General features: G+C 40.5%; 1 protein-coding gene across 3 annotated transcripts; it reads right to left on the reverse strand.

Moving 5' to 3' along the window:
* Positions 1 to 7,743: 7,743 nt before the first annotated feature.
* LOC131696463 (LYR motif-containing protein 9-like) lies at positions 7,744 to 11,875 on the reverse strand. 3 transcript variants are annotated; one of them, XM_058998455.1, is made up of 4 exons: positions 11,778 to 11,875; positions 9,688 to 9,856; positions 9,140 to 9,232; positions 7,744 to 8,369 (listed from the first exon to the last, which is right to left on the reverse strand). In XM_058998455.1, exons 2-4 carry the CDS (start codon positions 9,811 to 9,813, stop codon positions 8,355 to 8,357), a joined length of 234 nt encoding a protein of 77 aa, XP_058854438.1. In that variant the 5' UTR covers positions 9,814 to 9,856; positions 11,778 to 11,875; the 3' UTR covers positions 7,744 to 8,354. The 3 variants fall into 3 exon arrangements, with proteins under 3 accessions (XP_058854438.1, XP_058854437.1, XP_033904698.1); XM_058998454.1 differs by having other exon boundaries at positions 11,761 to 11,875; XM_034048807.3 differs by having other exon boundaries at positions 11,774 to 11,857.
* Positions 11,876 to 13,678: the final 1,803 nt, after the last annotated feature.

Consider the following 13,678-nt stretch of genomic DNA (forward strand, 5'->3'; position numbering starts at 1 on the left):
CAAACACATTGTCCTGTACACTGCGCGCACTGTTAGATTGGTTTTGCTTTCAAATTAAGTATGTCCTCAAACAATTAAAAAGGGATTTTAAAAGGTGGTGGCTAGGACTTGGTTTTAGGTGACAGAATTGCTATTATTTTTTTAAATAAATGGACGTGTCGTCGATGTCTCATCATACACGAGAAGGCGTGTAGTTTTTTAATTTATTTATTTATTTATTTATAATGTACTTGACTGTACTTCAGAGTTTTCTTTTGTTGGTTTTTTCAAACTATTTTTGCTGCTATTTCAGCTTTGCTTCAGTGCTGTAGATGTAGACACTGTTTCATTCCAGCGGCTCCCGTGTAGACGCACAGCTACGCCGTTTCTTACCATCGGTAGGCAGTATTGTAAAAGCACAGCGTTTATGTTGCTATGGTTCTTCTGCCGATTCGCTCTGTATTCTATTGCGTATTATGCGACAGTGCTACACTGATCAACAAAGACGATATGATCAATAAGCAAATCTGACATAAATAGATTCCCAACATTTCAGGGCAGAAATAACACTATTACGAAAGTATAAAATTAGCAAGTTGGTGATAGTTACACCAAGGACCTGTTACAGTACTGCTGGGGGTGGGTTCTTTCCAGATTTGCACAATAACTTCGCAGTTTTCCAAGCTTTCCCCATGTTTGTACTATTTACTGTGGTTTTTCATGTTGTTTTAACATACTTTACCAAACCCCTCAGGGCGTTACAATGCTTAACTTTGCTCTACCATGCTCTCACTGTGTTTTATTTCCACTTTGCCTTGCTTTTACTCTGGGGAAACTTTTAAAAGGGTTGAGGCGATTAGAAGATTTACCTCTAAATGTATCATTGAGCGTTGGAAGTTTTGATGAAGCTCATTGTCGACATTTAGCCTTCAAAGGAGATGAACCCCAAACAAAAAGCTGTTTCTCATAGCAATGGCAGCACAGGACAGGATTGAATATTCCAGGGTCTGTTATACTTTTACAGCTCCTAAGTTAAAAAACCTTTGCCCGAAACAGGAAACTTTGGCCTATAGCTTCCTGCTGACACCCCTCGGTTCAGACCACAACCCTGTGAGCTGGCATTAGTGCTAACTGTCCCAGCTCAGGGCTCCGAGAAACCATGTGACAATGTGGTCACGCTAAATTGGCCACTTGCCTGTAAGCACAGAACTGAGTGCTATATTCAGCTGAGCTCAGGACGCACTGGTCAGTGTGTGCGCTCTGTCCTGGTCATGTGATACCTGGCTCCTTGGGCAGTGCGACACCGGACCCCGTTTTAAAGGGCCAGTGCCTTTTGTGTTTTAGTTTATTTTTTTGTGTCAATTTCCACCTGCTGCTGGTATTGACTGACAAGCTGCACCCCAACACACCCTCTCATTATACTGGGAAATGCATACCTCTATTTGGAAACTGACATGCTGAGCAGCTTTATAATACACATATAATTGCTGTATAATTAGCCACATTGATGGCCTTTTTTCTGCTACCATTATACAGCAATTATCCGATTAGTAATGTCAGATTTATAACCTGACACCACACTAAGCTACTGCTGGGTGTTTAGAATTTGCTGCTGATTCATCACAGCTCCATGACTGCCGACAGTTTAAAAACTCATGCCAGGGGAATGTGTGACATGGATATGGTGTTATTACATAACATTATTCTAGCCTGCTGTAAATAGTTATTAAATAATCAAAGTGTTTAGAGTGTACAAGGAGAATGGAAACTTACCAAGACAGTTATCAATTGCGTTGTAGTCCCACATAAACACAAACCCTGTACAAACTGAACACTTGAACAAAAATTATTGTATTTCTTGCTCTTATTGTATGACTTGTATTGTAACACTTGAATGTATTTGTATTTGCTTGCGATTGTAAGTCGCCCTGGATAAGGGCGTCTGCTAAGAAATAAATAATAATAATAATAATAATAATATAACAAATAACATTCAGCAATGGTGAGATTAAACTACATAAACAGTGCTCTCTATTGAGTAAGAAACACAGAACGTGAGGAGACTTCACTTTTCCTTTTCTTTCCTTTTGTTTACCAGTATTTTAAATCCAGGAAATCCAATTGATAATCTACACAAACCAACTAGATCTAAACTCTAAATGTAACCCGCATAAGAACCAGGACAACCTTTGAGCCAATACGCTGAGTCACACTTTCCATTAGTTTGAAAATCTAGAGGAAATAGCTTGAAAAGCATGACTTGCAGGGAGTGTGAGTCAGAACGAAACCCAAAATGTGTGTTTAAATCAACAGTAAAAGCTTATTCAACCCAACGCAGTCATAAAGCAAACAAAAAAATGACTTCTGTGCAACCGGGTGACTGTACAGCAAACAGTGGTGGACTTCATGGCTTTGCCCATGCAGAGTTGACTTTTTAACTGGTCATTTCTTACCCTGTGCATTACGGACACATTTAAACCAAATTAAAACCATGTGAAAGATTGCACAGAAGCTCCTGGCACCATTCTCACACAGGGAGAAATCATATGCACAGTCCGAGCAGCTGCTGTGTTTGTTCCAGTTCGGTTTCATTTCTTTTGAAAGCACTTGGTGTGTATTTTCTTTTTTTTTTTGCCTCTATGATTCCTCGTATTTCTTTCAATGCCTACCAAATTCTCTGTATTCTTTTTTTTCTGGTGAACATTTAACTGCCAGTACAAAAAACTGTATGTCTTAAAGTTAAAGTGACACAGTACAACATTCATTGGTGAGGTTATTGTTGAACCCTGGCCATACTGGTAATGTTGTTCCGTGACTGGACTCATCTAGGGGGAAATGGTCTGATGCAGTTTTCCATAGTGTTGGATTTTGGATGGCTGTAGGGACTTTGCCTGGGATTTCTGATTAAAGTCCCACATTGTTGTGCTGGATTCCTGTTTTGAAATAGTTTTTGAAATAGTTTCGCTATTATACCCAGTGTGATGCTATTGTGGTTTGCATAATATCTTCCGTCCCACATCTCCTCACATGGCATTCATAGTCATTGCACGCCATCAGCTGCTTAGGTTTGCTCAAAATGATCCTGTTTATATCAATAAGGACCAGATTGCCAAAGCTATTTGTTCCAAATCGTCATTAGCGCAGTTATAAAACGAATAAGAGATCGATCCCCATGAAGTTGTTGTTGTTTTAGATTTTTAATTTGCGATTGCAAGATTAGAGAAATGTCAGTTAAAAAAAAAAACACACACATTGCAAAACGATTGAAAAATGTGTTTGTGTCAGCTCCTTCCTGCTTTGTTAATAGTGTCCTATTGTTTCTGTAGTACATAGCTGATGATCTATTCTTTTGAGGCATTGCCTGTCTCTTTGTTCTTGGGTAAAGAAGAATTTTAAAACGCTATTGAGTTACTGGTCTAAGAGAGCTACGTGCAGACAGAGCGGGCTCTCGTTTCTGAGCGAGCGGCTCTCACAAACACTGTCACCTTTCACTCTGACGGTGAATTCGAGGGCACAGTGTGGACAGCGATTTAAAAATCAAAACTGTTTTTAAATATCTCCCCTGTGAACGAAGGCATTGCTGTTTCATTTGCTTTATTTCAGCACCATGGCATATCAGTCTCATACCTTACTGTTTATGGTACCCTTTGGAAGATCAATTGAGATTCATCTTGCCCACACAGCTATGGGACTCTAGTGAAAGCTTATTATAAAAAGAAATAAATACTGGAGTAAGAATGGTGGCACACATCACACACATGTAAAGGGACAGGAAGCATAATAAAGACAGGGTCATTTTTATTCTCTTTAACTTGCTTAGTGACATTAAGAAAACCTGGAGAAAAAGAAAGTGTTTCTACCTGAAAGGATTGTGGGCTACACCAAGGTACTTTTTCATGTAAACGCAGATTGCAAAAAGAGACCTTTGTGTCTGGCAAGATGTTTATGGCCCTTTTGTTTGAAGACATTCCTGTTGGACTGATAACTGGGTTTTCCCTCGGCTATAATTTAGTTGTTGACTTGTGGGTGTTTCTTAGACAAAACTGCATTATTGTGATTCAGACAAAGGGTTCACCTGTAGAATAAGAAATCAGATGACGAGTCAAACTAATCAGTAATGTAACTCTTGGGAATAGACAGGGTAACTACACATTACGTAACACTGAAAACGGGTGTAGCGGCACGCGAGCGGAATTGTCGTTACGCCAAAAAATTACCCACAGGACAAGGGGCTAACATTAAATGAGTGTTTTAGTTGTGTTGGTGCCACCCATGAAGAAATAAAGCTGGGGGTTTCAATCCGTTTGAATGGCTCTTGAGCTCTGTAACGTCTCACTGAGCTCCCCAATACAGTTCTTTTGATTTAGAAGCAGAGTCTGCCATTCAAGTCTATTAATGGGATTTGAAGGGACTGCAATGCTAATAAACGAAAGCTGTGTTCATTGAGCACGCACATGCTGAGGCGGAGTCTCTGGCAGTGTCTTTTCCCAGCTCTCGTGAAAACACAACAAACCAAATCAGAGTTGACGGCGAGGGGATAGTTAGTGATGTAACAGCGTAACTATGCCAGACAGAATGACATCATTGCTGGAATCAACACAAACCCAAATCCATGTGCGCGCCGGGGAACACATGGGCTTGGGATCAAAGATGTGAGGGGCCCTTTGCCAGCTTGTAGTGGGGGGTGGGGTTCATTTCTTTCCAAAATAAAGTAATACGGGAAAAGGCTAGGAATTTCCCATGGAAAAATAAACAGAAAGGGAGAGACAAGGGGAGTGCTGAATCCAAATTTAGAACTGCTGTTTCCTAAGATGAATGGAATGGGGTGGGGTGGGGTGGGGTGGGGTGGGGTGGGGTGGGGTAGGGGGAGAATCTTCAGCCTTATTCATTGTGACCGTAATCAACTTGCAACAGGGAGATGCAGCACTGATATATTGCACACATCTGTGTCACAGAACACACGTTCACCAAGGAACCCATCGATTCCCCTTCCAAACATTTCTACCCTTGTATTTGTGTCACAAAGAAATCTTTCTTTGCATATAAGTCTACATCCAGTCACTTTCAACTAAAACCTTCGATTTAAGACCACTTTCCCTGACCCTAAATGTGTACCCTGCAGTCCCTTCTGACAGGTCCTGTCTCACCTACAATAATGAGAACAGCCTGCAAACATTGCTCACGTTGATAGCATTATACATGCATCATTTACATTGACAAATAACAAACAGGCATGTAGGGGGGAACACATATTAGGTCGGCCAGGGTGTCCTCGGCTCACTGCGCACCAGCGACCCCTGTAGTCTGGCCGGGCGCCTGCGGGCTTGCCTGTAAGCTGCCCGAGAACTGCATTGTCCTCCGACGCTGTAGCTCTGAGGTGGCTGCATGGTGAGCCTGCAGTGTGTAAAGAAGCGGGCGGCTGACAGCACAAGCTTCGGAGGACAGCGTGTGTTCATCTTCACCCCTCCCGAGTCAGCGCAGGGGTGGTGAGCGGACCTAAAAATAATTGGACATTCTAAATTGGGAGAAAATAATAAAGATAATTGGCGACGACTAAATTTATAAAACAAAAAAAAGCAAAGAATGTTAATCACAACACCACCTCCGGCTGATGAGAAAAATAAGGAACATAATCAAATATCAGAAAGTATTAGCTTTCCATGAATTGCAGTTTCCTTACCGGCTTTACCCATTCCCCTCCAAAAATATTCTCAGCAAACTGGTTTCTGAAATGCATTGTTCACTGTTGACTCATTTTCTCTTCCTCCTATCTATACTTATTTATAGACGCAGCCCCTCAGTGATGGAGATTTGATCATTTGATCCTAATTACACTGGTTTAAATAAATCTACAATAAGAAGAGATTTGGGACTCACATTACTATATACCCTGTGTTAAAGTATTTCAACATATTGTTCCCAGTGATCAAATACATTTTTTTTTGGTAGAATACAATGTAGCTACCTTGCATGGTGATTCCAGGATTGACCAGGTGTTCCTTTGTAAAAGCATTGCTAAGTGTTAGCAGATCAGATCAAATGCAATGCAAACATTGCAAAGCATCATATCAAAAGAGAAAGGTTATGCATAGTTAAGCAAACGCACAGCATTATAGGAAACATCAAGTTTACTGCGTACTGTAAATATACCATGCTAAACATCTATAAGGCAAGATAAAGATGAAATAGGTACCTAATTATTATTATTTATTTCTTAGCAGACGCCCTTATCGAGGGCGACTTACAATTGTTACAAGATATCACATTATTTTTACATACAATTACCCATTTATACAGTTGGGTTTTTACTGGAGCAATCTAGGTAAAGTACCTTGCTCAAGGGTACAGCAGCAGTGCCCCCCACCTGGGATTGAACCCACGACCCTCCAGTCAAGAGTGCAGAGCCCTAACCACTACTCCACCTGCTACCTAAAACAAGATATTTCTCAAATCCATATGCAGGAGCATATTTAACACAAATGTATTTAAGTGTAAAACTTGTGTGTGTTAACCGTCCTTGGATGCAAAGTGCAATGAGCAGGAAGCAGCCATTCTGAATATGCATCCTTGTTATCTTTGGGACTGCACCCAAAGCAGGAACTTTCTTTTGTTTAAATGCAAGTCATGCCCCTTTACTGGAAGACTTCATTTAGACTTCGCCTGCCAGTTTGCAGGAAAATGTTATTAAAATATAACTCTAAAAACCACAACAGACTTGGGGGTCAATTACAAGTGTGACAGTGCAATTCAGAATTAATTACAATTACAATGCAATCTTAACGAACCTGGGCATTCCTGCGTAATTGTAATTATTTCATTGATTTTCAATTACGCATTTGTTTGTCATTCGACTATTATTGTATTTTCAACCACTTTTAGTGACCCCGTTTGTTTGGGGGGGGAAAGGTTCTGTAGTGTGTTTGTGGCTTGTTATTTATAATACACAGAGTAAACATGTTCATATGTGCAGTTGTTTGTGTTACCTTTTAGTGTCATTGCAGTGACCAGTAAGGAAGTGTTTACAGGAAGAGGATAGAGTTAGCAGAAGCACTTTGCTTCCACTCCAGGTTCACATTTACTCAAGGCAATTCAACCACAGGATATTACGCAAAATCAGAAACGCCTGGACGCACAGAATGACAGCTTGGGTCAATGGAAAAGAACTGAACTGGGAAACTGGTGCTTGAAATCCAACGGATTAAGAAACTTACAAAAATAACAGACTTGTGAGCAAAAAGATATTGCGTGCGGTACATGATTTACATGACATCTGACAAGCAGACAATGCTGATGAAGGCACTGAGGGCATATTCTTCATTTTCATTCTGTGTCAACCAACTGACTTCTTAAGCCACAGCGTTCGCCACCTGTTATTGATGTGAAGTATAATTGAGTTCAGTATTTGAATTCTACTGCACACAGTTCTGGTTCTTAAACAATATTAGAAGAAACAGAGTATGGGTGTTTACTGAGCCACAGAACAACATTGTTCTTCAATAGGATCCACTGTACAGAATGCCCTTTATTAACATGCTAGCAAGCATCAAAAGCTCTAGGCGGAGCTGTCAGCAATCCAAACTAGTGTACCTTGCTCTGTGGTATGCTGTGTGTTACAGTAAACAGTGTCATCTTTTTGAGAAAACCGTTTGTCAGGGTTTGAGAAGCAGCCAATAAACCAGTTTTGGCTCCTGTTTGAAAACTATAACCAAGGCTTCAGTCATCGGCTGATTGATTAACTGCAGCTGTAATGTAACACTGAGTCAGATAGCAATCCAACAGCAAGGCAGAGTTTATTCCATACATATTACCCAAACAAAAACAAGAGACTCAAACACTGATAATGCCAGTCAGTTGTGTAAGCCACACCAAAGAGCTGGGTGTTGGAATGAGTGTAATATAACCACAAACCTTGTGTCTTCAGTACACCGGATAAGCGGGTGCACAGCTTGGATTGGGGTGTCATTGCGCTTAAATCAGGATTGTGAGAGATTTTATTTATGTGAGTGAATCAGAGCACTTTTAAAAGCATACATCAGCCAAACACAATACATACAATAACCCATGGATCGGCACAGTTTTGTACAGATTATAAACAGATCACATTAGTTACAGCGATGTCAAATGAACCAGTGCTCTGTATTGACAACAGATGATCCCGTGATGGAGGGCTGGAGGGATCGTAGACAGGCAAGTCCAATGAGACACAACATCTCTGAGTGTGCAGTAACAGGACAGGGCATGTCCAGCTGCTTTCCACAGAGAAACCCTGTTTGGACAGCCAGAGCCTCGCTGCTCCCTCTCTGCAGAGGTATAGTTCCCCATGCTGACAGTTTGACAGATTCCTCATCTCTTTTCAGAGCGCAGTCTTCGGTTGGCTATTTTTTCTTATACTGCAAAAGACAAAACGATGAAAAAGTGACGCTGCGTTGGCTTAAGAAAGCGTGCCACTCTGATCTCTCTCTCTGTGGCAACAGCAGGCAGTGCCTAACAAAGAAATGCAATGCAGGGCATCCACTCTGTACATGCTGCCAATCAGTGCACGTGACTGTATTTGGAAGTGGGGGGGTGGGGGGTGGGGGGCGATTTTAGAAAAGAAATCCACCTACAAGGCTTTAATATGCTCTTCTATGAGTTTCACAAATTGCAACTTAGCACGCTGTTGTACAGCAATGCAGACTTACAAACGGCCCCCATTAGCACTCCCCAGCAGCCATGAGGGAGCATGGGTGTATATATGAAACAAAAAGGAGTGCCTTCATTTTCACAGAAAACAGAGTACTCTCAAGTACAAGCGTGACCGCCTAGCTGCAGGATTATAAAAGTCTTAAAACTTTCGGAGTACTCCTTTCGAACAGTCGTGAGTCAAGTATTAGGCGATTCGTCTGATGCACCGAAACCATGAAATAATTAGGCTAAAAGCAAGTATGATTAAAAAAACACAAACATGCCTTTCCTCTAAATGTGCCACAATTTTGCAACGGCTTGCCTGGTGAGTCAAAGCATTCATGTGCGGTTTATTACATCATTTAGAACGATGTGTATTTTAAGATCAAGCTACCCCTGCCTTGTCCAACAGCCTGCCTGGTGAGTCAAAGCATTCAACGTAAGGTTCATTACATTATTTAAAACGATGTGCATTTTAAGATCAAACTGCCCTTACCTTATCCATTATCCAGTCCGCATCCTCAATGGCTCTTTTAATGATTTGCTGTATTCTCTGAGGATCGTCTTCATCTCCATGAGCTTTGTAACTCTGTGGAATTAAAGGATACTTTACACACTCAATCGTACATGGGCAGCAGTGTGGAGTAGTGGTTAGGGCTCTGGACTCTTGACCAGAGGGTTGTGGGTTCAATCCCCAGTGGGGGACACTGCTGTTGTACCCTTGAGCAAGGTACTTTACCTAGATTGCTCCAGTAAAAACCCAACTGTATAAATGGGTAATTGTATGTAAAAATAATGTGATATCTGTAAAATAATGTATAATGTGATATCTTGTAACAATTGTAAGTCGCCCTGGATAAGGGTGTCTGCTAAGAAATAAATAATAATACAGTCAACATATAGATATGAAAAAGACAAGCAGATCAACGTTTCAGCCAACATTTTTTTTTTTTTTTTGCCGCAGCAATTTCTAGCATTCAAAAATGGTGGAGATACCCTTTATAAAAACACACCCCTGAAGAGGTCTGGCTGGTCAGCCCTCACCTGTCTCGCTGCATGCTTGTAATGCTGCTGCATGCTTGCTGATGGAAGCCGTCTGCAGCAGCGCAGCAGGTAGCGGTAGAGCTGCAGAGGGGTCCGCACCATCTCAGCCCCAGGCAAGGGAGGCATCCCCCTAAACCAGACGGACCAGGGAACCAGCACACCCGTTCAGCTGTTCAAACACACACCCACACCCACACATACTGTTTAAAGAGCAGGCAGTTTCCAATGGCATCATGTTTTTATTTTTACATGTTACTACTGCGCTTGCAATCCTTCTGAATCCAATTAGTGCCTAATCAATAAATCCATTGTTGAAAGAAGAGATTACAAACATGTGCAGCGGGTCCAGCAGCCTGCAGTTTGAAATATTCCAGTCCAGTATGTTGATTTTGAACATTATGCCAAGGACAGTATAAAGAAGGACAGGACAAGCCATCGCGCTAGCCCATCATTCAGTGCGTGTTATCACTACAGGTGCTGTTGGAGCCCACTCAAGAGTTGGAGGGTGTGAATGTGATGAAACTTATGTTTTTGGCTTTTTTTTAAGTATGTAAAATAAAATTATAACTGAACTTTCATTCACGTGGAGTTGCCGATTTTTCTGTATGTTATTATTATTGCACTGGCTGTCTGTTAGGAGGAGGGCTGGTTTTAAAATCTTCTTGTTGACCTATAAAGCCTTGAATGGTCTGGCTCCAAGTTACATTTCAGCGCTCTGCAGCTCCTGGACTGTTAAGAGTCTCTATAACCAGACTCTGCTCTGTGGGTGAGCGGGCATTTTGCAGTTACGCACCCAGGCTCATTCACTGAAGCATCTTTCGTAAAAGACACACATATGCGTGATATTGTGTTCAACAATAGACATAACTGTTTAAAATCACAAGTATTAAACTTCACCGAAATTGTTTAATTTCTGCTGCACTCATTTTCCTTATGCGGAAGTCTGTGCTGGCAGAGCAAACAAGGGTAGAGGTCAACATCCATTTTATTATGAAACTGTTTAAGAATTGAAACATACTGTATGTATCTGATTACTGGTGCCATGGCAGCTTATTTTTTTTTTTTTATAATAACAGGTTAATACAACATACCTTTTAGTCATTTGTAATGATAGTTTTAGTAACTGTAATTTCAATGACATTTGTAAGCAATGACTGTTGGGAGTTTCAGTATGTATGTCATTAAAAAAAAAAACAGTAACAGGAGTAGGCGGCGATTTTGTGTTATTCACACGCGTCTTCGGAAGAAAAGCGTCACGTGTAGTCGGCACGCATGCCTAGTTTGTCTTATGATTTTGCTCTGAACACACAGTTTACAGTACATCCTTCATTACTGTTCAATAACTGAACTGCAGGTCTATTATACAAAATGTTTATCAGTGTCAGCGAGAACTATTTTTACAATCCTCAGCACAGTCTTCTGCTCCGCTGCAGTACAGACTACAGTAGTAAATGCACCAATTTAGCAGCACAACGTTCTCCGAGTTTCAAAAACACAGTGTCAAACAATTTAAAATACCAAATCAATACGGTTAGACAATATATTGCACGTTATTACAGTACTTCCGTTGCAATTGTGCTGGAGACGGTATTTGTCACCTATTGTTGTTCCAAATACTGCCAGGAAACCATATGTATTTGGCACAAACAAACCGCTCATACTCGTGCGCGCATGTTGCTTTGGTGTGTACTTTAAATATATCGTTGACGCTAAAATATTAACGTTGTTGTGTGCGACTCCATAATACCGACTGCACTGCGAAATCATCGGAGCAGTCGCCATTTTAGATGAAATTCTATATTAATAACTAAGCTTATTATTATTATTTTTTTTTTTGCATGAAACAAATTTGTTGCAGGGCTGCACCGACTTCGGGGGTGTCGTTTGTTTGTAGCTTATTGAGAACACACCCGAGTTTGTCTATCATGGCTGGCTATAGTCAGTCTGCACGCATCACTGGCTGCTGTTGCCCGAGCGCCGATAATATATCCCTGCACATTCTAAATATGATTTAGCATTGCCTCAATAGCTGTTAACATCAAAAACTGCACTGCAATGTTTTGTGAAACGTACTTATCTATCTCACCCACTTGAGTCTCCCAGCACCACTTTGTCAAGGACGAGTTACACCGGCCCGGTTTTTGGGATGGAACCGCATAACAGTCTCGCGTTGTGATTGGTCCTTGTCTGGCGGTGGAAAATGACGTCACACGAGTGGGCAGGTATCTTACATTGTGATCGGTTAGAGGGAGAGAGATCTGTTTTCTATATTTCAATTCAAATATAATATGGTATTTTTGTACTTGCATAACAAACAATGGGTGGCTATTACTTTATATAAATTACTGTATCATGTTTTTTTCTTTCAAATCGCATACACAGTATCTATAATCGTTTTTGTGGTTACACTATTACAGTTTTGTTACAGGATACATCCGAAATGGCAAATGCAGACCAGCTCTAAGACTTTCCAAAAACTCAGACTGGAAACATTATTTCCCTGTTTGTGATAAAAGTATATTTATTTATGAGTATAGAGGTCACAAAAAACAAGAAATATCACACAAGATGTTGAGTAATTCAGTTTCGTTATTAAAAAAAAGAATCAATTTCCAAGTATTGGACTTCGACAAAACTTTGATAGCAAGATTTTTATTTTCTAAACTAGAATAAATAAATCACACACAGAAACAAAGAAAACTCAACTAATAATAATAATAATAATAATAATAATAATAATAATAATAATAATAATAATAATAATAATAATAACTACAGCTAAATAATGACTGTATCAACTTGCGATCATAGTCATTTTGAAACAATGCTGCCACGCCTGTTGCTCAATCTAACTCTGCTTTGGTTTCGCTATTTTATCATTATCATTTTTGTATTTATTTTTTGCTTCCTGGTCTTGAGAAATAATGTGATTTTTTTTTTTTTTTTTTTTATCTTTTACCTTTTACCTATCTGCTTTATAACAAAACAGGCCATTCACAATGTTTCAACAGGAGTCGCTAACTTAACAAACCTCTCTAGATAACTGCTGAGATAAAGCTGTGTGAGAAGAGGACCACAAAGTCCCTCTTCCCTGTTCCTCTCCAAACACATCAGGCCCACACCCAAGCATTACTCCTACAGGTTTTACGCATTTTCTGAAGCAATTACTTATCACTCTGTTTTATTTTGCATGAACTGTGAATGCACACAGCTGTAATATACACTCCAGTCATGATTCATTCTTTATTTTATAACAGTGATTTGTCTTTGTAACAAATGATGCTGATCACATGTATAAGGCATGCATTCATGCATGCATGAACACGTCTCACAGTCCTGTGGAGAGAACATGAATGCATGTCTTATACATGTTATCAACATCATTGGTTACAAGGGAACATGGCATGAACAAGGGTAATTCAATCCATGAATTAACAGGGCTGAATTCAAAATGAATGCCTTGAGAACTCAGAGGAAGTGCAGAAGATATCCAGGTGTTATTCCTGTGGCATTGAGTCGGTCAAGCGCCCTGTATAGTTCACTTAAATAAATCCAGCTGTAGTGGGTTAATACCTGTACATTAGAAAGTGGATGATACTAAACACACTCAATGGACATCTTGAAATAATGAAGGCCCTGCTCAGAGAAAGGAAGAAGGAAACCTTTTCTTTTATACCCTGGGTCTCTATAAAGAGCCCTGTCAGTATGAGTCTCTATAAAGAGCCCTGCCAGTATGAGTCTCTATAAATAGCCCTGGCAGTATAATAAGAATCAGTAACTCATCTACACAATGGAGCCTCATAATTATGCAGAGTCATGGCCGATAGTGACTTTGAACTGACTTCCTTGTGGAGCGCCGCAGAGTTCTTCTTAGAAAGCTTGTGGAGAGGCAGTTCAGGAACTGTGCCAGCTCTCTGTAGGACAGCCCAAAAGCCTCCCCCCCTGGGGGGGGCGGGGGGTCTCGGAGCACTGCGGATTGATCCTGCCTTGG

Source organism: Acipenser ruthenus, chromosome 24 (assembly GCF_902713425.1).
Source record: "Acipenser ruthenus chromosome 24, fAciRut3.2 maternal haplotype, whole genome shotgun sequence".
NCBI lineage: Eukaryota > Metazoa > Chordata > Actinopteri > Acipenseriformes > Acipenseridae > Acipenser > Acipenser ruthenus.